We start from the raw sequence: 26,658 nt of genomic DNA, 5'->3' as shown, positions 1-26,658 counted from the left end.
ACTTGACACACCAATCTAGACTCCCCCTAAGTAACAAACCTTGGTGGTTGCTTTAGATATACTTCTTCAGCAAGTTTGCCATGTAAGAAGGCATTTTTAATATCAAACTGATGAAAAGGCCAATGAAACATGGCTGCCATAGAGATAAGAAGACTAACAGAAGCAATGTTCGCTACGAGAGAAAAAGTATCACCATAATCAAGGCCAAATATCTGAGTATAGCCTTTGGCAATTAGTCGAGCTTTGAGAATCAATTTTCTCATCCGATCCTACCTTAATTGTAAACACCCAACGATATCCAGCTATAGTTTTGCCATGTGATAATGGAACTATCTCCCAAGTACCATTATTATAAGAGTAGTCATTTCCTGAATCATAGCTTGCCGCCAACCATCATGATACATTGCTTCTGACACAATCTTAGGTATTGGTATAGTGGATAAATTGGTAACAAAAGCATGATATGAAGGTAACAAACGATGATAACTCAAGAAATTATAAATGGGATGAGGATTGTGAGAGGATCGAGTACCTTTTTGAAGGGTAATAGACCATCATGATACATTGCTTCTGACACAATCTTAGGTATTGGTATAGTGGATAAATTGGTAACAAAAGCATGATATGAAGGTAACAAACGATGATAACTCAAGAAATTATAAATGGGATGAGGATTGTGAGAGGATCGAGTACCTTTTTGAAGGGTAATAGAAAGGGTAGCATCATTTGTAAAGGGCTCGAACGGTGTAGGAGATGGAGTAGGCAATGAGTCACTGGAAGTAATCTATGGACTTGTATCATAAGAAGAAACATCAATTGGGTTAGTAGACAGAGGATTTGATTAAGGTTGTCTTGAGTAAACCTAAAGTGGAGGAGAAGACTTTTGGTTAGGAAGAATAGGAATAGGAATAGGAAGTGCCATGGAAATGGAAGTTTGGTTAGCTGTATTTGGTGAAAAGTATGGAGAAGTCTTGAAAAAGGTTACATCTGCTGAAATAAAATATTTATTGGTAGTTGGATCGTAGCATTTGTAGCCTTTTTAAAGACGATAGTACCATAGGAAAACATATTTGATAGATTTTGATTGAAGTTTGTCTTTTCCTAGGTTGAGATTGTGAACAAAACTGGTACAACCAAATACACGTAGCGTAAGAGGAAATGGATTTTGATTTGGATAGAGAACTGAATGAGGACTTTGATGCTGCAAAACAAAAGAAGGCATATGATTAACCAGATAGCAAGCAATAAGGACAACGTTCCCCCAAAAACAAAGGGAAGCAAAGTAAGAGTTGTTTCAATTAGATGTCTATTCTTACGCTCAACTACTCCATTTTGTTGAGGAGTATGAGCGCAAGAAGATTGATGAATGATACCTTGAGAAGACATAAGGGTTTAAAAAGGAAGAGAAAAATATTCTTGTGCATTATCACTACGGAACACTTTAATAGAAGTACAAAATCGAGTAACGTATCTCAGCAAACAATTTTTTGAAAAATAAAAAATAACTCAGAACGATTGTTCATTAAAAATAACCTTCATTAAAAATAACCAAGTGCAACGAGAATAATCATTAATAAAGGTGACAAAATAATGAAAATCCAAAGTTGAACTGACTCGACTTGGACCGCATATGTCTGAATGAACAATGTCAAATGTGGACATAGCCTGATTATTAATGCTTCTTGGAAAAGAAGAATAATTTTGTTTGCCAAGTTGACAAGATTCACAATTTAAAGAGGATAAGTGGGAAAGAGAAGGAACCGGTCTCTGGAGTTTGGAGATATTTGGCCTAAACGATTATGAAGAAGATTAGGAGTGGCATCAGAAGTAAAGGCAACTGGAGACTTTGAGTTGGAGAGATGATACGGTCCTTATGACTCACGGCCGATGCCAATCACTTTTTCTGTACCCCGGTCTTGCACAAGAACAAAATCAACAAAAAATGTTGCAGAATAGTTTAGTTGTTTAGTTAACTTGCTAAGGAATTTCAAATTATATGGACATTCGAGTGCAAATAAAACTGAATTTAAAGGTATGGAAGGAAAAGAGTGAGCCTAACCTGTTCCTTTAATTACAGTTTTTGATCCATTAGCTAGGGTAACATTAGCAAAATTTGGAGAACTAAGAATAGAGAAAAGAGTTAGGTTACCAGAAATGTGATCTAAGGCACTAGAATAAAAAATCCATTACTCATTAGATGAAGACTATGTCAAACGAGCATGGTTTTAAATAAAGGCCATTATATTACGTAATGACCGTTATTTATTGGTTTTTAGAGGGACCGTTACCCGTTAGGCCGTTATTTAAAGACATATCTTGATTTGCACAGATAATAGCCGTTACCATTATTATATAATGGTAACGACCGTTATTTATCATTAAGTAATGGTAACGGCCATTACCCTAACAATACTTTCTAATTTAAACTATTTTTTTAGAATTAATTTTACCAAAATACATTAATTTTATTTGTATTTATTAATATTTACTTATTTCATAAACTTTGCAAATTTTTCAAAAAAATTTGTGCAACACCAGGCTGTTACCGTTACATTACGACCGTTACAGGTCTGTTTCCGTTATCCGCAAGAGCAACTGCCACTGCGACTGTGACCATGATTTAAAGCCATGCAAATGAGTGAATGTATTACCATGTTGGACTGCAGAGACAATAGATGAGGACGATGACTGCTGTTTTATTGCTTGGTACTGTAGATACTCATCGTAAGTAGCCCCAGTTAGAGTAACACAATACAAGGAAGTAGTACCTTTTTCAAGCTTTTTTTTAGTAGCTCTTCATAAGTGTCGAAGACCTAAGAGACAAGAGGTGCTTGATCTTAAAAGACCCAAAGGCAAGGAACCACTTGGACAGAGTCGCCTGGCCTTGGTGAGTTTGACGAAGAGACTTCTGGTGAGGAGTGATGCTGGAAAACTGGTTCTAACTCGCTGGTAGTCAAAGAATTGATCTGGATTGGTGGTGTAGTCCACCTCCCTTTGGCAGATGGTGAACTAAGAACGATGGTTTTTTTTTTTTTTTAATTAACAGACAGAAAAGAAAAGCAGAACAACAGAAGAAAAATCAGGCCTTTTTTAGGCTCTGATATCATGAGAATTTAGAGAAATTGAGAAGAAGAGAAAAGGTATGGAAAAATTAGCTTGATTTTTTTTTTCTCAAGTTATGATTGTATACACAATTACAGTCTCCCATTAGGGAAGGAATGCACAATTTTAGTAATCAAGGGATTCCTTTTGTAGAAGACATAGAATTTAGAGAATTTCTTTTATATTTCTTCATACAAAAATGATTTACAAGAATTCTAATTTATATACAAAGGCTAGGACTAAATAGGAAACTAATAAATACAATGATTCCTAATTATATTTTAATTTACAGCTAATTTACACTAATTAAGGGATTCTAACACTCCCCTCTCAAATTGGTTTATGTATGTTGCATATGCACAACTTGCAAACTAGGGTATGAAACCCCTTACAGCTTAATCCCTTAGTGAACACATCAGCTAACTGGTCTTTCGACCCTACGTAAGAGATATTTAATGAACCATTGACAACTTTTTCTTTTATAAAGTGTCTGCCAATCTCTATATGCTTGGTCCGATCATACTGAACTGGATTGTGAACTATACTAATGGCAGCTTTGTTATCACAGAACAAGGACAAACCACTAACTTTCAGCAATTTTAATTCCTTCATCAACTTTCGTAACCACAATAGTTCACAAATACCTTGAGCCATTGCTCTAAACTCAGCCTCTGCACTAGATTTATCTATCATATTTTGCTTCTTGCTTCTCCAAGTGACTAGATTACCACCAACAAAATATAGTAACTAGATGTCGATCTCTTATCATCAAGAGATCCAGCCTAATCTGCATCTGTAAAGACGTTAATCTGAAGATGACCATGCTTTGAGAAAAGAAGTCCATTCCTAGATGCAAATTTTAAATATCGCAAGATGCGGAAAACAACCTCTAAATGAGGTTCACGAGGATCATGTATATACTGACTCACTAGACCCACTGCATATGCTATATCTGGTCTGGTATGCGAAAGATAAATCAGTCTGCCAACCAACCTTTAATATCTCCCTATATCCACTGATTTCCCAACTCCAGCTTGCAATTTGTGATTTGTCTCAATGGGAGACTTTGCTGGTTTACAACCTAGCATTCCTGTTTCCTCCAACAGATCCAGTATGTAATTCCTTTGAGAAATAAAGATTCATTTATCTGATCTGGCAACTTCTATTCCAAGAAAGTACTTTAGCCTTCCCAATTCTTTGATTTCAAACTTCTAGGCTAGTTGCTCTTTTAGATGAGCCATTTCTTCCCTATCATTACCAATTACCACAATATCATCTACATAGACAATAAGCATAGTGATCTTACCATTATAGTGTTTTATAAACAAGGTGTGATCAGCATTCTTTTTGGCAGTATCCAAAGAAAACCATAGCCTTACTGAACCTATCAAACCACGCCCTAGGTGACTGTTTTAAGCCATACAGTGCCTTCTTCAATCTACAAACTTTTTTTCTGGTCTTCTCATCCTTAAATCCTGGAGGAATTTCCATATATACTTTTTCTTCCAAATCACCATGTAGAAAGGCATTTTTTACATCAAACTGTTGCAAATCCCACTCAAGATTTACTGCACATGATAGTAAAATTCTGATGGTATTCATTTTAGCAACAGGAGCAAAGGTTTCCCGGTAATCTACCCCATACGTCTGTATGAAGTCTTTTGCTACCAGCCTAGCCTTATACCTTTCAATTGAACCATCTGCTCTATCTTTCACAGTGATCACCCATTTGCATCCAACTAGTTTTTTTCCCAGTGGAAGAGTAACAAGTTCCTATGTCTTATTCTTTGCCAGAGCTTTCATCTCCTACACCATGACTGCCTTCCATTTTGGATCAAGACATGCTTTATTCCAATCCTGTGGGATAGAAACAGAGGAAACAGACAATAGAAAGGCTCTATAGGATGGAGACAAAGAATCATAGGAAGTGAAGTTAGAGATGGAATGTTTAGTACAGGTTCTAACACCTTTTCTGAGAGCAATAGGAATATCAAGATTATTATCAGAAGAAGGAAAAGTAGATTGAGAAGTAAAATTAGACTCTTCAGGAACCCAAAGAGACTCATCACATACCTCAGGATGTTCAGGAATTGAATCCAGAGATTCTAATTGATCAACGGTCTCCTGCTCGATGGCTATATCTGTCTTGTTTCGTCGAGTATAGATTCTTAAATCTGATCTATTTAGTTTCCCTCGAGATTTAGGTGACTCCTCCCGAGTATCATTATTAGGTATAGGCTTTAAGCCCTGATTTTTCCTTTGAAGTTGAAAGTTGGGAGAAGACAAAGAAGAAGGGAAAGACACATCTTCTTTCTTCCTATGCTCCCCCTGAGGAGGTGGATGAAAATAAGATTCAGATTCCCTAAAGGTAACATCCATGCTCACAAAATATTTCCGTGTAGGAAGGTGGTAACACCTATACCCCTTCTGAGTACTGGAATAACCAACAAAGACACTTGAGGGCTCGAGGTTCTAACTTCCCCCTATTAGGCTGATGAACAAAGCAAACACAACCAAAGACCTTTGGAGGAACAGTAGATGAATTTTTACCTTACAAAACTTCTAAAGGAGTCCTAAACTCTAAAGTCCGGAGTGGCATCCTGTTAATAAGATATGCAGCAGAAAGAATAGCATCTCTTCAGTAAGGTTTGGGAATATTCATTGTAAACATAAGAGACCTAACAACCTCAAGTAAGTGTCAATTTTTTCTCTTAGATACTCCATTTTAAGCACTAGTGTTAACACAACTAGTCTGATGCAAAATTTTATGTGACTTCAAATATTCCTGAAAAACTCCAGTCATATACTCTGTGCCATTATCAGTTCTCAGGATTTTAACATGAGCATCAAACTGGGTGCTAATCATTTTGTGAAGCTGCTGAAAACATGAAAATACTTCATTTTTCCCTTTCATCAGATATACCCAAGTTAACCTACTGCAACAATCAATAAAGGTCACAAACCATCTATAAACCGATAAGACACAGTTTGAGTAGGCCCCCACACATCAGAATGGATAGTTATAAAAGGAACTGAATCCTTATTATTTATTGTAGGATAAGATTCCTAGTATGTTTGGCAAACTCACAAGCATCACATACTAACAATTTAGTTTTGCATTGCTTAAACAAAAGAGGATAAAGTTTCTCTAAAACAGTAAATGAAGGATGTTCAAGTCTCCTATGCCACTAGATAATTTCTTCCTTAGCACCCATACACTGTCCCAACATGGCCTGATCAACACAATCATTCAATAAATATAGCCCATCTTGCAGTCTACAACTGTCAATCGTTCTCCTTGTTATTAATTCCTGAAATACACTCTGAGTGGGAAAAAAATTCAATTTTGCAGTTGAGAGCTTTTGTGATAGAACTCATAGACAGAAGATTAATAAGAAAGCTAGGCACATGTAAGACAGAACTAAGACTTATAATAGGAGTGCATTTAACAGAACCTTTTCCAGCAACATTAGATGAGGATCCATCCGCAGTGCGGACTTTTTCTTTGCCTGAACATGGAGAATAGGATATGAATTTATTCGAAGAGCCTGTCATATGTTTGTTTGCTCCAGAATCTATAACCCAAAATGAATTATTATGATTGGCAAGAAAAGTATTATCTGAGTTGACGAAGCTAGAAGAGGCAACTATAGTGGATTGTGATTCAAGCTGTGACAGGAATCGCCTTAGAGTCTGTAAATCTTCATTGGAAAACATTCCAGTGATAGTAGTATCTTCAGAAACACTCATAGCCTCGGATACATTTGCTTGTGGTCTAGCAGAGCCCATCATTTTTAGTCCACGCCCTTTAGTTAAGCGGCCATGCAGCTTCCAACATTATTTTTTGGTGTGCCGGGATTTCCCACAGTAGTCACAATGCAAGTGATCCTTATCTGATGGACTATGCGACTGTTCTCGTAAGGAGTTAGCAGTCAGCCAAGCCTTATCAACAGTTGTAGAATTGATCATGACACTCCTTCTGCTCTCTTTCTGCTGAACATAAGAATATATTTGCCTTAAGGTGGGCAAAGGATCCTTCCTAAGTACTTGGACCCGAATCTGATCATACTCCACATTTAGCCTAGCAAGAAAATCATATATGCGCTCATTCTCAATCAATTTCTGGAACTTAACTGCATCAGCCAGACATGAAGCCTGAAAATCTTGATAGAAATTCAACTCTTGCCATAGACCACTCAATTCCGCATAATACTGAGCAACAGTCAACTCACCTTGTTTCATTCCATGAACCTTATTCCTAAGCTCATGAATCTTATTCCTAAGCTCATAAACTTGTGCATCTTTCCCAACTTGAGAATAAGTCTAAGAAACAGCACTCCAATTAGTAGCTGCACCGTCCAACAGTAAATACCCGCGAGCTATATGAGGTTGTATAGAATTGATAATCAATGACATAACAAGAGAGTTCTCCGACTCCCACTGATTGTAGGTAGAACTAGCACTTTCTGGCTTTTCCTTATCTTCAGTGATATACTCCTGCAGTCCTCTAGCCTGAATGAACAGTAGACAGGATCTAGACCATGCCAAATAATTAATTTCATCCAACTTTACAGGACTAATTTGTAAAGAGGGATTATCACTGACAAATCCAGCCTTTGTTTCAGAGGCTTCCTTCTTTCCATTAGTCATTTTTCAATTAAAAAAATAGGCAGAAAGTAAAAAACTGGGCAATAGAAAGTACTAAAAAAATAAATGTGCAAACCAGGTGTGGAAACACGTTAGTCAGAGGCTCGTCAGACAGGGAAGGTTGTCGGCAAGAGGCACGGCTGGAGAAATCACTGGAAAAAGGGTGCACGCGCCGGCGTGTGAAGAATGACGCAAGGCTTCTGGAGGCGCGTGAGCTCACGCGCTTCACCGGACGGCGGTGGGACTCCGAGCGTAGGCCGATCTGCTGGTGTCCTTCCTCCTCAGGTGGGTGGTGACAGTTACCTCTCTACCTAGAACGACGTAGAAGCTTGACCCACAAAAGAAAACTACCCAGAACTACACTGTTCACACCAAAAAATTTTGGCACAGTTCTGATACTATGTAGAAGACAGAGAATTTAGAGAATTTCTTTTATATTTCTTCATACAAAAATGATTTACAAGAATTCTAATTTATGTACGAAGGTTAGGATTAAATAGGAAACTAATAAATACAATGATTCCTAATTATATTCTAATTTACAGCTAATTTACACTAATTAAGGGATTCTAACACCTTTATTATAGGAATTAATCCCTTGATTATAGGAATTTACATCAATCTAATTTATACATTCCTATTCTAACAATGTGCCATACGTATTTTTGTCTGAAGAGATCTGATGTGTTGCCATATATCCTTTTTCAAGAGAACTTGCATCTCACATCATTAGACAGGACTGCTAGTTGATAGATTAGCAATTTGAACATGATCTTTGAATGCCAAAGTTCTATTCCCTCTTTAGATGTTGAAGTATAGACATGGAACTTGGTATGTGTTATTTCTTATAAATTGTGGATTGATCTTCACAGCAACTTCACATCACATACAGGAATGAAACCCATGAAGTCATTAAATATTTGGAGTTTTGTGTTCATCGATTGCATAATGAGGATCCTGGAATTCACAATCTGCTTCTTTCTCTGTATGCTCAGCAGGTCAGCTTGTTTGCAGTACTTTTGATGAATATTTGTGACTGATTTTAGATAAAAAAAAAAAAAAAATTGAATCTATCTTTTTATTTGTTGTCTCATATCATAGATCACACTTCATGCGTGGATTATTTAGATGAGATTTTTCCTTCTTTGTTTATAATCAGGAAGATGATGGTGCACTCTTGCGTTTCCTTCAATGCAAATTTGGAAAAGGAAGAGAAAATGGACCTGATTTCTTCTATGATCCCAAGTATGCTTTGCGTCTTTGCCTCAAGGAAAAGCGAATGCGTGCCTGTGTTCATATATACAGCATGATGGCCATGCATGAAGAAGCGGTTGCTCTTGCTCTGCAGGTGATAGTTTTGCGATTACACATTGTTTTCATTGTATTACCTAAAGCCAAAAGCCTAGAATCTGGTTCTGGATCAGATTTATGCAAGTTTCAGCATGGATGGCAAAACCCACAGCCATGCGTTCTTCAATATACCCTAGAAAGAAATAAAATTTTGCATTGAAATTTTATTTTTGGCAACCTAAGAACATGCTGTTAGGTGAGAACCCTAACAACTGATACTCGACAGAAGAAGAAATAGAATAGAGAAGAAGGAAGAGAGAGAAGAGAGGAAAGAGTAGGAAGAAGATGGGAGAGAGATGATATTATTGATTAGAATCTTGAATGAATATAGAATTACTCTCAGCACCCATTTTATACAATCTTCCCTCCATCTATAACTGCTTAGTAACTGCTCAATAACAACTTGCAACAGTTACAACCAGTTTTTTCTCCAACAGTTCCCTCCAGTTACAACCTATACATTTCTATTTCTATACTTTCTCCTACCATATGTAACAATACCCCTCCATGAGAGCATGTTTGTCCACAAGGATGCTGAAAATCAGGAAATTGGGCTAGTAGAAATGCCCTATCTTCCCAAGTGGCTTCTTCAGAAGTAAAATTAGTTCACTGCACCAAATCTTGAACCACTTGCTGGCCATTCCTGTCAATGGTTCTTGTTTTTAGAGTAGCAGCGGGCACCAAAATGAATTCTTCCTCAGTCATAGCAGGTAGCTGTGATTGTGGAACCGCATTGTCTCCTATTTTCTTTTTAAGGAAGGGGACATGGAAGACAGGATGTATAGTTGCATTGTAAGGCAATTGGAGATTACAAACAACCTGTCCAATCCTTTTCTCCACTTGGAAAGGCCCATAATATTTAGCTGCCAACTTCAAACTTTTCCTGACAGCCAAGGATGTTTGCCTATAATGTTGCAACTTAAAGTTGACCCAATCCCCTTCATCAAATGCCCCTTCCCTTCTCCCCGTGTCAGCTTGCTGCTTCATCCTATTCCTTCCAAGCTTCAAATTAAACTTCAATAGCTCATGGATGTGCTGCCTCTGACTGAAGAAATCAGCTAATGCCTATACTGTTGTATCAGGAGGCACAATGGCAGGAAAAGCAGGAGGATGATACCCATAGAGAGTCTCAAAAGGTGTCCTCTTAATGGCAGTATGGTAGGTAGAATTATACCACCATTCAGCTAAAGGCAGCCACTTCAACAATGGGGCTGAAGGTGACACATGCACCTCAAATAGGCGCCCAAACGCTGATTCAAACGTTCTGATTACCCATCTGATTGTGGATGATAGGCACTACTATAAAAGAGCTGTGTTCCCAAATTCTTAAAGAATTATTTCCGAAACAAACTTGCAAAAATGTTATGGGCTCCATGCAACTTATAAATGTTGTCAATGAAAATTCGAGCTACTGCAGAGGCAGTAAAAGGATGAGATAGGGAAAGAAAGTGAGCATACTTTGTATACCTGCAGATAACTATCATAATGGTATCCTTGCCGTTGGACTTGGGCTGCTGCTCAATAAAATCCATGGTAAGGTGCTGCCATGCTTGGGACTGGCAAGGGTTGTAGCAACCCTGGATAAGCAGAAGTCTCATTCTTACATTTGGCACGTGTCAACACCTTTGAATACATCCCACACAAGTAAAAATGTTTCTGCAGCCTCAAATAAGTGGCGTGAATGCCTGAGTGGCCTCCAATAGTACTATTGTGATACTGAGCAATCAATTGCTGCCTTAAATTTCCCTGAGATCCCACAAACAATCTGTCTCCATAATATAACAGACATTGGTTCAATTGAAATTTGGGATGAGCAGCCCCATCTACTGATAATCGAGTTATTAAAGCAGTTGCCTTGTAATCACCTGTTAAGTAGTAGCCCTAACAATAGATATTCCAGGGAAGAAAATAGAAGAAATAATAGAATAGAGAAGAGAGAGAGAGAGAGAAGGGAATTTTAGAGAGAAGATAGAGAATATTATTGATCAAAATTCAGAATGTCTAATACAGGTATTTCAACTCTCTTTTATAACAGATTCTCCTCCAATTCTCTAATAACTGCGCTTTAACAACTAACAACTGTCACTGCTCATAGTTTCTCTCTAAAACAATTAATAACTACTCAATAGACTTAACAAACTTTCCCTTCACAATTCGAATTTGCTCTACTAGCCCAATTACATATTCCTTTCCTTATTTCTATATTTTCTTCTTCTCTACGTAACAATACCCTCTCCATTAGAGCATTCTTGACCCCAAGAATGCTGGAAGTCAGGAAATTGAGCTTGGATAAATGTGGTATCTTCCCAAGTGGTATCCTTAGCTGGCACTTAGAATCAGAATTTCTTTCTTTCTTGCTTTCTTTCTTTTTCTTTTTCCTCTTCTAATATGATCAGATTGGAGAATTGCAGCAGATGTCAACTGGCCCTGGTTGCCAATGAGTGAAATCATAGGTTGTGAGAAAAGATTAGGTCTGAACTTCCATTTGAGAAAAGACGCATGAAAATATGAACTATTAATTGACAAAGAGCTAACTTTCTTTCTTGTTTTCTCCAAATTTCCAATTTTTGTTCCTTTAAGATCACCATACCACTTGATGTCCAGCCATAAATGGAAGCCATCTCATACTTTTCCTTAACATTTTTAGCAAAAGGAAAAATGCTCTCTGCAGAATTCTTTTTATCAATTCTCATAACACTTTTGCAGTTTACTTTGTCATTGTTGCACTAATTTCCAATGCAGTCATCCCTCGACAGGGAATTCATTTTTTTCCTGTGTCTTCTCCAGATCTCAAACTCATTCTCCTTGAGTATCGATATGATTACAGGATCTCAACTTAAATATACTACCACCAAGATTCCAATACTTCTCTTCTTCATAAACTTCCATGTCTTCTCCTTTAATAAAAACATTCTCAGCAAGGGGAACAACCTTTTTTGTTTCCAGAAATTTTGACAAGTCTAGGGCCAAGAAGCATACCTTTTAAGATTTCAATATTTTTAACAGCACTATTGATACCTATGTCATCTTGAATCCCAAATGATTCCTCTTCAAGGCACCCATCTCTTATGGAAGAACTCAGGTTGAGGGTAGGATCTTGATCATTATTACCATCTGATTGACTATTGAAATGCTTAAGAGATCTTGAAATTTTCTCTTCGAACTTTTGTTCATCTTCGTCCTTAATCCGAGAATCAGTATTAATTGCTTCTTGGGCAGGAGTGTAATGCTTTGAATGCCTGATTCCATGACAGAACTAGAACTTCCTTGAAGATTCAGAGTTTCCTTTGGCATTGGTAAGGACATCTTACTTGTCACTCCATTGGAATCAGAATTGATGATTTCTTTCCCCTTTTCTCCTAAAAACCCTGACATCAGGATTTCCAATCTTTTCCCCTCATTTGAACTACTGCTCTCCTTATTCATTTCCACCACATGAGTGATCATTATTTGTCGCAAGTCCTCCAGAATGGCATTATTTATTAAAGAAGTCTTGTTTAATTCCTCCTTCATCTCCTTCTTGAAATCATTTAGTTCTTCGACATTTCTTTGAGTTGCTTCCTGCAAATTCCTCATTGTTTCCTCCAATTCTGCAATCCGCAACATCTCTGGCCCTATCACAACAGATCTAGTCATGGCTGCAACCCGTAAGGAAAATTTACCCACTAATTTCTTGGATGCAAAACTTTGATGCCAATGTTAGGTAATAGCCCTAACGGTAGATATTCAAGAGAAGAAAATAGAAGAAATAATAGAATAGAAGAGAGAGAGAGAGAGAGAGAAGGGAATTTTAGAGAGAAGATAGAGAATATTATTGATCAAAATTTAGAATGTCTAATACAGGTATTTCAACTCTCTTTTATAACAGATTCTCTTCCGATTCTCTAATAACTGCTCTTTAACAACTAACAGATGTCACTGCTCATAGTTTCCCTCTAAAACAATTAATAACTACTCAATAGGCTTAACAAACTTTCCCTCCACAATTCGAATTTGCTCTACTAGCCCAATTACATATTCCATTCCTTATTTCTATATTTTCTCCTTCTCTACGTAACATCACCCTCATATAGCTAGCCAACAAACTATTTTTCTAGGTTGGAACTACCACAGAGTGCATAGCATAAAGATTCTGCCTGTCTGAATGAGGTCTCCTGGACAAAGCATTAGCAGCCTTATTTTCAACTTCCTTCCTATGTAGAATTCTATAATCCTGACCCAACAACTTAGAAATGCCCTTCTACTGCAAGTTATTGTGAAGCCTTTGGTCAAGCAAGTACTTGATACTCTCATGGTCAGTCTTTATGTAAAATACACCCTGTTCCAAATAATGTCTCCATTTGTTCACAGCATAAGTAATAGCCAACAGCTCTTTTTCATACACAGAAAGAGCTTGATTCCTTATTCTAAAAGCTTTGGAAACATAAGCAATGGGGTGGTATTTTGCTGCAAAACAGCTCCTATATCCAAGCTACTAGCATCAGTCTCTACAATAAAAACTGAGTAAAATTAGGAAGGGATAATACAGGTGTTGAAGATATAGCTTTTCTCAAGGTCTCAAAGGCTGTTTGGGCAGCTGAAGACCAATTAAACCCTTCCTTTCAGTCAAAGGTTTATAAATGACTCCATAATTTCTGATAAATTTCCTATAATACCCTGTAAGCCCAAGAAAACTCCTTAACTTCTTAACTGAACAAGGAACAGGCCAAGAGTGCATAGCTTGAATCTTTTCTTGATAAGCAGCTACTTCCTCTCCAGAAATGATATGGCCAAGATAATCCACCCTTGATACTTGGACATCTTAGCATATAATTGTGGCTCCTGAAGAACTTTAAAAAACAACTTCTAAATGCACAAGATGAGTTTCCATATTAGGGCTATAGATAAATATATCTTCAAAAAACACTAACACAAACTTCCTCAGAAAATGCTGATGGAAATGATTCATTGACCCTTGAAATGTTGCCGGGGCATTAATTAATCGAAAGGGTATCATTGTGAACTCATAATGCCCATGATTTGTTTTGAAAGCTTTTTTAGGAATATCCACAGTCTCCATCCTTACCTGATGATAGCCAGCTTTCAAATCTTAGAAAACATCCTAGCCCCATTTAATTCATCTAACAACTCTTCAATCATTGGAATAGGAAACTTATTTTTGATAGTACTATCATTAAGTCTCCTATAATCAATGCAAAATCTCCATGTGTCATCCTTTTTCTTTACTAATAAAACTGGAGAAGAAAAAGGATTAGAACTAGGCTGAATTTCCTTGGATGCCAACATCTCATTAACAAGTTTCTCAATTTCACTCTTCTGATTATGGGGGTACTGATATGGCCTTACATTAATAGGTTTAGTATTTTGCAGTAATGGAATACTGTGATTGTGAGATCTGAAGGCTGGTAAGGACTGAGGCTCCTAAAAAATTTTATGGTACTCAGGGTGATTATCACCTTGAGAGACTGCATAATAAACACCTGCATTCTCCAAACTCACAGAACCTGCCACGTAAGAATTCCTGGCTAGAATACCCTTTAAAGGAGTCACACAGAAAAGATGAGACTGAAAGTTAGTGTCCTGCTTACAAAATAATTGCCCCAAACTAGTATATTCTTTGCTATTCTTGGTTCCATGTCACCCTATTCCCATCCTTTTGAAAAGAAATCTGCAGCCTTTCAAAATAAAAAAAATAGGATTGACACTCTTCATCCAATCTATTCCAAAGATAATGTCAAATCCCCCCAAATCCAATATCCTTATTGGAAATGAAAATTGGTGCTGTCGGGCTTGCCATTGGAATGCAGGACACATAGTTGAACTGGTTACAATTCTTCATAAGCCACTTTAAGTTCTGCAGGAGGAACTTGCATCAATGGAATCTTTAATTCCTGTCATCTAAAAATGTATTAGTACTACCACTGTCTGCTAAAATCACCAGCTTTCGATTCTTGTATCTCCCAAGGACTCTTATAGTGTCTACCCCCTGACTTCCCTCAATAGTACGCGCTGAAAGTGTCATTTCAGGCTGCTCAACTGCTAACTCCTCTTCAGGTAGCGCAACTAGCCCACCATCCACGCATTCCTCAGTGCCATCCTTCACTTGGTCCTCTAATTGGCTAGGGCTGTTTTAGGCTTACATTGGTGTTCTGGAAAGAACCTGTCTCCACATCTACAACAGGTCCTAGTTGCTTTAAGATTGGAAGTGGGTTTGGTTTGATCGACTTCAATTGAGTTATGGTTGACAGAACTTGTGGATGCTATAGAAGTTGGCTTTGGAGGATTGGTCGTAGTAGTTTTCACCGGAGAATTGTCATTTGGTTGTTGTTGAATAAGGCAAACTTTGATGCAACCGAGAAGTCTTGTAGGTTAGATTTGGATTGGTATATGAAGAGGCAGAATTGGTACCTGAATTGGCTGGTTTATAAGGACTAAACATAGGCTTAGAGGGCATAATTGGTCTCCCACTATACTGAAGCAACTATGCCTGCAACCCTGCTATCTCAAAAGCATGAGCAAGGGTAAAGTTGAGCATTTGGCCTAAAGGTGAGCATTTGGTCGGTCCGGTTTCGAACCGAACTGAAATAACCAATAATCGAAAATCTCATAAAATATAGACCGATCTGAACCATTTGTTAGAGAAAAACCGAACCGAACCGAATCAGTCATTATCGGTTCGGTTAATGAAAAACCGAAATTTCATTTTTTTTATTGCCAAACCTGTTTTGACCTGTAAATTGCATATTTGCATTTATTCACACTTCATACTATACAATTCATATGAAATCAATTGGGTAGCATCAAATAAACAATCACTTTAATAAAATGCCACTATGCCAAATAAACCATAAAATAAATAAAAGTATAAAACCACTAAATCAAATAATAATCCAAGCACCAAATGCCAAACTATAAAACAAAACATAATTGAAATAAAAGCTAAAATAACGACAACCATACTCTAAATACAATTTAGTTCAGTTTTCATTAAAATCCATAAAACAACATAATAATAAATTACCAAATCTCCAACTAGATAAAAATTAAATACAGTCCATATTAAAATCCATCAAATAACTACAGAATTAAACATAATATTAAAATCCATCAAATTTCCAACAATTTGATTTTGAGCAGTCCGACCAAATCCAAAAACATCCTCAAATAAGGAGGCAGCAGCTTTTGGTAACCTGCACAAACAATGTAATATAAAAAAAAGATAATCAATATATAATAAGTAATGAAAGCATAAAACAATATAAAACTTTAGACAATCAAACTTACATCTAAGAGTTAAGGGTAGAAGTTGAACAACTTGATCCCCCTAATTGGGTTAGGCCAACACTTGGTAGTACTGAAAATTGAATTATATAATGGAAAAAAAAATCAATCCATATTGAAATGAAAATATTAAAAGATAAAAATGATCTAAATACATGTATTTATTGCATACCCTTTTTCAAGCTTTACAAGTTTCTCTAAATCTTCCTCAACATTTATTGGACAATTTGAGGAACGTATCCAATCTTGTGCACATATCAAAGCCTCCACAATTCTGGGAGTTAAAGAACTTCTAAAGGGATCTAGTACTCTCCCACCAGTACTGAAAGCACTCTCTGGTGCAACAGTTGAAATGGGACTGCTAATATGTCTCTTGCCATTTTTCCAAGGATAGGAAATCTCTCAGAATTGATTTTCCACCATTTCAAGAGATCAAAATCTTTCTTGTCTTCTTGAATTGCCTCATTGAGATACACTTCCAACTCTGTTTTTGAATCTAAACCTCCATTTTTTTTTTTTTAACTTTTGCTTCTTGTAGTGATGCTTCAAGTACAATTTAGGCTTCAGATTTATAGTACTACCACAACCACTTGAGAGCTGTGAGCTAGTGTTATCACTTGTTTGCTCACAATCAGTTTGGTACATTTTCTTATACTCATTAAATAAGTCAATCAAAGATGACTTCACCTTCTGGAACAACTGCTCACCCTTTTCTTCACCCTGCATTTGACAAAATTGAAACTCCATATACTCAAACTTATCACGAGGGTCAAGAACAACAGCAAAATAAATCAATTTATTCATTGTATCTATATCCCCACAGTACTGGTCAAATTTTTTCTTCATTTTGTTCTCCATATTTTTCACCTCAGTATTAGTGCTATCCTCCCATTGATTCAAGATAAAACCAAGTCACTTATCTCACCAAAAAACATGTTAGATGTGACATACTGAGAACCAAAAATATGCAAAGTAAGCTCATAAAAATGCGATAGCATTTTAGCCATTTTCCTACACTCAGACCAATAATGAAAATCAAGCACCCCATTCTCTCCCAATTCAAACCTAAACATAGGTTCTTGTGACTCATACCTCTCGAATGCCCTTTCATATTTTTGAGCTGTATTCAACATCAAGTAAGTTGAATTCCACCTAGTTGACACATCTAAACACAAAGAAGACTTGCCATCAATTTTTTCATATTCAACACACTCAAACTTTTTCAACCTAGATGGAGAACTTCTAATGTATCTCACTGCATTCCTTACTTTCAACACTGACTCACTAACATCTTTTAAGCTATCCATAACAACCAAATTAACTATGTGTGCCATACACCTCATATGAAGGTAATCAGAATTAGAAATAGTGACGCCCCAATTTGCAAGCTTTTTTTTCAAATAAGAAATGGCTATATCATTTGAACTAGCATTGTCAACTGTAATGGTGAATATCATATCTGGCCCCCACTCTAGCAAACAAGTTTCAATATCTCTACCAATTGCATCACCTTTATGACTTGTAATAGGAAAAAAATTGATGATTTTCTTATGTAACTTCCAATCATTATCAATGAAATGAGCAGTGATACACATATAATTAATTCGTTGTAATGATGTCCTTGTATCCGTAGTAAGACTCGCCCTTTGACAATTCCTCTTCAAATAAGACTTCAATTTTGACTTCTCCTCGCCATACACTGAATAACAATCTCGTGAAATAGTCCAACGAGAGGGAATCTTAAACTTAGGACATACAGCTCTCATAAATTTTTGAAATCCCTCACCTTCTACAAATTTAAATGTCAACTCATCAATGATAATCATGGAAACAAGAGCCCCCCTAATTGCATTTTCATCATATTCCAAGTAGTAAGTGTGCCTACTTCACTCTCTACATTGTTTGAATTTGGTTGCAAATCCAATAATGCTTGCATAGTCTCAATGGCATGTGGATGCTTTTTGCAAATATTCATATGATTCCTAAGTACAGTGGTTCCATTTCTCTTGGGATCACAACAAAATTCTTTATTACAATAATTACACTTCCTTTGGTGTCGCCATCATCAGTTTTAAACTTGTTGAAGTGATCCCAAACTATAGACCTTGGCCTGACTGGCTTTCTTTTCACTTTTGATTTTGAACTTATTGTAGTTTCTTGTTCACTTTGATTGGAATCAGTTGTATTTATTGGATCATTTTGCCCGCTAGAACTAGAATCCATGTTCAGCTGCTATAAGAGTACACAAATAATTAACATTAGAACTCTAATCAATATTATTGTGGAGCACAAGCTATCATAGAAAGAGCAATTTATTAATAAATTTTCATATATATCAATGATTGATTTATAATTTCTTTTAATAAGTATTAAGAATTTAGGTTTTCATAAAGATCAAAATTTGATTCATGGCCAGCTTTTAACCCAAAATAAGCAACTTTTTATAACCATTGCTTCTGTCAAAAGCATTAAATGCAAGAAAGTGACCAACTTGAGGAATAATTGAGGAATAATCAGTTAATTATAGCAACATTCAGCTATAATAAGCAAGAGACAGTTAGTAGTTAGACAACTTTCTAAAACTGTTCAACCATAATAACTAATATATTACACTAGTCAAATGAAAGCAAAAGGAATGTTTCAACAACACTCTTGTTCTTTTCTTGTTCATATTTCATTTATTCTAAAGATAAATCTTCATATGCTTGATCATGTTTCGTGTCAGCAAATATATATATAACTACAAATTCTTAATTGAGAAACTAAGAATCTCAAATCAAAAAAGGGAAATCTCTCAAGAAAGCTTACATATATGATATATCAAGGTCTTCAATGGATGAACAAAGTTTTTAGGATCTGGACTGATGAAAAACAGCTTTGGCAAACCTCTAACGTGAGGCACATAAAGTTCTACGTATCAAAATTTGACTTTCATGAAATTAAGGTTCTTGAATATTCCTATGGCATCACATCACATGTTGCACAGAAACTTTACTGTAAAAGATATACACACTAGACAGTAGCTTCTGAATAACTTTAATAAGAAAAAGATTTACTTGATATATGAAAACTTTGTTTGAAATTGTTTAGCTTATCATACAAGTGAAAACCAAAATATTTTACTTGACTGAATTTAACATGTCTAATTAACAAAACTGAGATGCATTAAAGACTGATCTAATTAGTAAAGAAAATTGATATTTTGAATTACTTGCATGTCGCGTGCAAATTCATACTCATCATCAATGTCAACCTTAACTATCATTGCATTAGAGAGTCAAATATGTAATCCACAGCCTACCGGCATTAGATATGCCTCATCAGAATTTTTTAATAGAAAAGATTGCATAAATTTGTTCTTCATTGAGGCATCATTAATATCTCTCACTATCAATCTACCATCACAGCTATGCCTGAGCTCTATATATTAGTTTATTAGATTATTTGAGATTACAAAGTAGGCTTTGCTTTTGATTGATGTTTATAAAACTCCTAAAATAAAATTCCGTCGGTTTCAATTTAATTAATATAAAAATACTTTAAATAATCAATTACCAAGTAATATTTGCTAATATGACACTTATAATATTAAAAAAATAATTTGACACTCATCATAGCAAGCTGCAGAAGTTAACTTTGAGTTATGAGAAGTCCATAAAATAAAATTAAGCCAACATCACATGTCAGATTATAACAAACAATTCAAAGTATAGATTAGCGGCGGCAGTACGCAGACAGGAAGAAAGGTTAGGGATTTTAGTTTTAGTTTTAGGTTAGGGAATCAAGTATGGGCTGGGTTGTGTGAAAGAGTTGGGCTTAAATCTCTATACTCCCATAAAATTATAAAGGCCTATGTTGATTTCGATTTTATTGGTTTCTTTGGTTATAACCGATAACCGAAAATTTTTGAAAGTACTAACTGAATCAGTCCTGTTAACCGATTAATCGAACTGAACCACTAATTTCGGTTCGGTTCGGTTCGGTTAATCGGTTTAACCTGAAAACTGCTCTCGCCTAAGCAAGGGTGGTTGGCCTAAACATTCTCACCATAGGCATAATTTCATCCCTAAGTCCTTCAATGAACCCTGACAGAAAATAATCCTCCCCCAAAGTAGGCATTACCCTTTCCATTCTAACCCTCAAATCCTCAAATTTATCTTGGTAATCCTCAACAGTGCTCTTTTGTCTTATCTTCATTCCTCCACAATATTCCCCAATCCTTGTTTCCTAAATCTTTTACATAGATTTGCCTCAAACTCCTCCCAAGGACTTACTTTTCCCTTAATCCAGTTATGATACCCATCAGCTTTGTCAACCAAATACAAACTAACTATTTCAATCCTCTTTTCCTTAGGACCTTCATAAACTTCAAAGGGTAAATTACTATTTAGTTCCTATATTTTGAAAATACACTATTTAGTCTCTGTATTTTGTTTCTGTAAACCTATTTAGTCTCTCAATCAATTTTTTCGTTAGTCAATTCTCGTTAAACTACTATTTAGCCCTTCTATTTTAGTAAAAGTAATTAGTTAGTCCCTATATTTTGAAAAAAAAATATTAGTTAGTCCCTATAATTTGACTCATTTAACTATTTAGTCCCATAATTATTTTTTATACCTAAACTACCATAATCCTCTCTTTATTTCTCTCTAATCTTCCTTTATTTTTCTCTCTCCATGTTTCTTCTCTTCTAAATTCACACCCTTCTCCCCCTTATCCTCTCTTTGTTTTCATGTGCTAATAAAAACGACATTAGCTATTTACACCAAAAAATTAATCACTTTTCTTAAATTTCTAAGTAATTAAGGAGAATTATTTCCCTGTAGAGAATACAAAAATAATGTCTAAGGAATCGGAAATTTAAAAAAAAAGTTATAAATATAGATTTAGTCTACATATAGCAAAATTTCTATTTTTATCCGAGTATATATTTTTCAAAATACTGTATTTTACAAAATACATGGACTAACTAATTTGTTTCATTAAAATAGAGGGACTAAATAGGAGTGTTTTTTAAAATACAGGGATCAACTAAATGTTGATTTCCGATAATAGAGAATTCCATGTGAAATCATGTAATAATCTCCTTATAAGGAGATCAGATTATGAATAAAATATCAAGCAAAATTATCTCAATTATTCTATGAGGTTTGAGACTCTCTCTTAACGAGTCTTGAGGTTTTCGGCTCCCTCCGATGAGTCCTACTTTTCTGTCACCATAGGTCCATCAAGAGGGAGAAACTGCAACAAAGGAAAGGCTGCAGGTTCTGAAGAAGACTTCGTAGTTCATTGCCCTGTGACTTGATCCTTGACTTATGAATATAACAAAAACCCTTAATTGCTTGGTGCAAGTAAACTGAATAAGAATGTTACCCTTTTTTTTTGAAAGGAAATCATCTTGATACAAATTTTTCCAAAGCAAAAAAAGAAACTTTGATTTGGAGCAATTTGGAGCCAAAAAAAACAAAAAAAAACTGAGAAGAACACTCGATTGTAGATACGTATGCTATTCGTGTGGTACCATTTGTAATTTTTTTTTTTTGGTAGCTAATAGCTATACCTAAGAATCTAATGAAAATCCAACTTGATTGTGTAGATTCCTTCCAATCCTAAGAGATTAAAATCAAGTTTGACAATATGTTACTACAATTACTGTGGGTATCAAATGTATTTAGTTCCTTAGCCAGAAATGCAGTTCTATAACATATTCACCCCTTGGTAGTTTTTTTCCTAGCTTTTATGCTATCCTGAATTCCTGATATACATTTCTCTTCCTCTAGGTTGACCCTGAGCTTGCTATGGCTGAAGCTGACAAGGTTGAAGATGATGAAGACTTGAGAAAAAAGCTTTGGCTAATGGTTGCCAAGCATGTTATTGAACAGGAAAAGGGAACTAAAAGGGAGAACATACGGAAAGCAATAGCGTTTCTCAAGGAAACTGATGGCCTTTTAAAGATTGAGGATATATTACCTTTCTTTCCAGACTTTGCCCTAATTGATGACTTCAAGGTAAGATCTTATTAACTCTGGTGTTGGTTTTGTTTTCCCCCTCATTAGCCCTGGACAATCATTTTAGCTACGTCCTGCTCTTCTTGCTATTACTCAGTACAACTTCCTTTTAGATATATGGAGTCAAAGGTCTGGGTTTTGTGGCCATAAGCTGGTCATTGAAAATTTGAAATATAGATATCTTTTGGATAGGGCTTCATAGAGTGTTAAGTTTTTATGTTGGTTTTCTGACTCCATATTTCATCTTCAACGATATCTTCAGCCGCCATTACGGTTTGACTTTCTCTAAATGTAGGAGGCTATTTGCTCATCATTGGAGGACTACAACAAGCAAATTGAACAACTAAAACAGGAGATGAATGATGCCACACATGGTGCTGACAACATAAGAAATGATATTAGTGCACTTGCTCAAAGATATGCTGTCATTGATCGAGATGAGGAATGTGGGGTACGACCTTCCAGATATTTAGCTGGTGTTGATAAGCTATGCAGATAAAGCTACACTTCTCTGTTTTTGAATATATGTTTTGGGTGATCACTTATCCATCACATACTGAAACTCTAAACACAGCTTCAAATCATAATCCAACATAATGCACTTATTATGATGCTGTCTCTTTTAGTTGGCATTGATTATATTTGAGCTTACTTTTCCAAGATCTGAAATAGAGAACTGTTGGCTTCTAATTTTATTCTCAGGTTTGTAAGCGCAAAATCTTAATTGTGGGTGGGGACTACCGCATGTCTCGGGGCTATACATCAGCAGGACCAATGGCTCCCTTCTACGTATTTCCATGCGGGCATGCCTTCCATGCACAATGCTTGATTGCCCATGTGACACGTTGTACCAATGAAACTCAGGTAATTTTGGCTATTTCTTTCATGGTACTGTATTAGGCTATGCAAGTGAAAATTCTCTAGCATAAATATCTTTTTCTGGGTTATTTCATAAAATTTCTGAGACTGATCCATCTTGAGAGTCAAAATAGATGCCTAATGTGTTGAAACAGTATGAATGTGCTATCATAAATATTTGTTAACGAAATTGTGTTCTATTTAATATCAAAAGACAAAACCATTGGTCTCTGTAAAACTGGCAAAATCAGAAACTGGTGTTAGGGAATGTGAGTTTCAATTTACTTTCACAGAGATTGTTGTGACAATTAGGTCAAACTGTCAGTTTGGTGAAGTCCACTACCTTTGCTTTTTGTGAAGATGGATGAAAAACAAAAGCAATGTGGTTATATAATAGTTCAGGGCCTAATTATCTGTTGAGACTTGAGACAAAAATTTATTCTGCTCTACAGAATTTTGAAATGCAATAATTGAGCGACAACATTGTTGAGAAAAAGCTACATGATATATTTTTATTGTTGAAGGACTCTGTTCATTGGCCTAAGTACGGTTCATATTTGAACTAATTAATTTCTGCAATAATGAGATGATAAATTAAAATCAACATTAGTGCAAGAAAATTTGTATGGCCTAAGAATTACAATGACTAATTCCAAGTTTTTATTGTCATTTCTGAACCGAGTTGAGTTACATATATGGTGGAGGCAGCATACCACTGTTGTTTTGTCATAAGCTTCTTAATCTGCTTATATCATTGAAACATATCTCTGCTCATTCATTTAGAATGAATTACAGTTATGGTACTTCTCTAATGATCTAATTCCTTTCCCTCTGGTTTTTGAATGGATGATGCAGGCTGAATATATACTGGATCTGCAGAAGCAACTTACTTTTTTGGTTGAGGGAAGTAGGAAGGACTTGAATGGTGGTATAACAGAGGACTCCATTTCTAGCACAACCCCGGCAGATAAGGTCAGATCAATGTTGTTTCTGATCAGCAAAACCTGTAGTGGTAATATGGAGCAGTATGCTATAATTTTGAGGGAGAAAATTCTGCATTGCTTTACATCACGTACACTGGTAGTCTATTGTGTGTTCTGTAGTTGGTATGAGCCATCCATAGGCTTTGTGGTGTTTATTTTCAATGCTGATTGCTGAATATAATTTCCACTGGTTTTGTTGCCAATTCTTTGTTATATATTTTGCTGTTTTTGCATATAAACTTGAAATGCACCATGTTATGCGTTTAATTCATTTATGAACTGAAGCATCCTAAACTGATATTACTTTGAATTTCTTACATCGGAATTACAGCTCCGCTCACAGTTGGATGATGCAATAGCAAGCGAATGCCCATTCTGCGGTGAGTTGATGATTAATGAGATCTCTTTGCCCTTTATTCTCCCCGAGGAAGCACAGGAAGTCAGTTCGTGGGAGATAAAACCACATAACCTTGGAAGCCAGAGGACCCTCTCTTTGCAAGTGTGATCATATTCTATTTGCAAGTGTGCTATGTAATTCCAGATGCCAGTGTGTATATGAGGAGCTTGAGTCCCTGTGATGTGGCTCTGCCCGAGTCTCGGTTTTAATTGGGTCATGTGACTCCCTATAGAGACGTCATTTTTGTTTTCTTAATTTTTTTTTTGTTTATTGTTTTCCTTTGAGTTAGCACTTGGCCTTTCCTCATAATTTAATTATCAAAAGGACTGAGTTGTTCTACTGTAAACGATAATTCATTCATATGGAATGCCCGTTTCCTTGTATTGTTTAAATGTGATTTATGAAACTTTTGTAAATTTAGTTTGTTGAACACCTAAAATACTAAGTAAATTAATGATTTCATTCGGTTATTTGTGCCAAAATAAATGATTGAGGAACTAGCAAATAAAGGAGAGAGAATGAGGTGAAAGCGTTGATTTTAATAGATGGTACAATTAAGGACTAAGCTGTATTTATTTAAGACGAGGAAGGAGTGTCAGGAATATTTTATCTCTCCCACTCAACAAGTGACACTCGGCAGTTTGTGAGCGAAGTTTTGAAAGTCAATAATGGGAAGAAAGGCACTTTGGCCGGCCATGCCAAGGAAACATATATCTCTTTTTCTCTGTTTTAGATAAATTATATAGGCAGTATTATTTTAACTTAAGAATATGTAGTGGTAAGTTACATCATCTTTAATTTCTAACATAAAATTCTTAATTTTTAATTTAAATTATATAAAATAATTTTTTTTTTGAAAAAATTGTATAAAATAACTTATAATCTGTAACGATCAGTTTTTAGATTATTTTTATTGTTGTTGCATTTATTATATTAAAAGGTTATATTTTTGTCTCCTCTAATTTAGCACTTATAACCAAAATTTTAATTAATTAAAAGTAAGATTTTATAATGAATCTCTCCAGCCTTCTTCCTCCCTTTTCTCTCTCTCTCTCTCTCTCTCTCTCTCTCTCTCACACTTGCATCACACTTGCAAACTGTGAACTTGCAGTACGAAGGCAAGTAATTAACTTCACTTTTTCTTTAACTTATATTCTGTTTATTCTATAGAAAATAATTTATATATAAAAAATATTTTTTAACAAGTATTTTTTCATTATTTAATTCTATGATAAATGAATGATATGTATTTACATAATTTATATATGTCTTATTGCATTTTAATAAGATTATTACTGTAACACCCTCCCGGTAACTACTCCGTACATCCTACTGTTCCGGTGACCAGTGTCGGTCCGGACAGCTAGAATGTCCGGAAAAATATTTAAACTAAAGTGAAGAACCATAATCAACTCAAATATTGATAAGAAAAATTTAGTAAAAATTTTAGAATTAAAATACAACCAAATTAAACGAGCCGGTGCCCTAGCGATGGGTAACCCAGAGGGAAGTTGCGGTTCTCGCAACTAGGAGCCCTAGACTCGGGGGAAAAATTATAAAATAATTTTTGGGACTCCAGAGAAGGGTTATTGAGGTTCCTATGGCATTAGAATTTAGAATGCCAAGAAAATACCTAGAAAAATTTTTCAATCGGTACAGACAATTTTGGCCCGTTAAGCCAAACGGAGGGCATTTTGGTCATTTCGCCTTCAGAGGTGATTTTTGGCCGACTTGTCCAGTTGAGTAAATAATTAATATGACATAAAATATGAATAAACATTTCTAAAAATTAAATTAAAAATGAGTAGTGATGAAAAGAAAAGAAAAATGAAATAAAAAGCAAATTATGACATAATGTGATGTCATTAAAAGTTACAACCAATTGCATTCAAACAACCAATTAACTAACTAATAAAAAGAGAAAAATATGACCAAAGAAATAAAAAAAATACAGCAGCCATCCTCTTCCCTCTTACCAGCCGAAACCTCTCCCTCTTCTCCCTCCATTGATGTTCAACCAAAAAGCTTCATT

General features: G+C 35.6%; 1 protein-coding gene and 1 long non-coding RNA gene across 3 annotated transcripts in view; one reads left to right on the top strand and one right to left on the bottom strand.

Moving 5' to 3' along the window:
- The window catches only part of LOC110637666 (vacuolar sorting protein 18), a 36,475-nt gene extending 11,457 nt beyond the window's left edge, over positions 1 to 25,018 (top strand). The window contains exons 17-23 of one of the 2 annotated variants that reach the window (XM_021787911.2): positions 8,642 to 8,747; positions 8,909 to 9,097; positions 22,161 to 22,388; positions 22,684 to 22,839; positions 23,091 to 23,252; positions 24,102 to 24,218; positions 24,561 to 25,018. In XM_021787911.2, coding sequence (XP_021643603.2) covers positions 8,642 to 8,747; positions 8,909 to 9,097; positions 22,161 to 22,388; positions 22,684 to 22,839; positions 23,091 to 23,252; positions 24,102 to 24,218; positions 24,561 to 24,734 — 1,132 coding nt within the window. In that variant the 3' untranslated portion in view covers positions 24,735 to 25,018. Of the gene's footprint in view, positions 1 to 8,641; positions 8,748 to 8,908; positions 9,098 to 22,160; positions 22,389 to 22,683; positions 22,923 to 23,090; positions 23,253 to 24,101; positions 24,219 to 24,560 lie in introns of those variants that run through there. The other variant, XM_058150105.1, reaches the window with a different exon arrangement.
- LOC131181537 (uncharacterized) lies at positions 16,062 to 16,727 on the bottom strand. Its single transcript, XR_009150069.1, has 2 exons — positions 16,384 to 16,727; positions 16,062 to 16,289 (listed from the first exon to the last, which is right to left on the bottom strand). It is a non-coding gene; the product is annotated as an uncharacterized LOC131181537 (long non-coding RNA).
- Positions 25,019 to 26,658: the final 1,640 nt, after the last annotated feature.

Source organism: Hevea brasiliensis, chromosome 7, assembly GCF_030052815.1.
Source record: "Hevea brasiliensis isolate MT/VB/25A 57/8 chromosome 7, ASM3005281v1, whole genome shotgun sequence".
Lineage (NCBI taxonomy): Eukaryota > Viridiplantae > Streptophyta > Magnoliopsida > Malpighiales > Euphorbiaceae > Hevea > Hevea brasiliensis.
The sequence above is the reverse complement of the archived record's forward strand: the minus strand, read 5'-3'. Positions and strand labels throughout refer to the sequence as shown.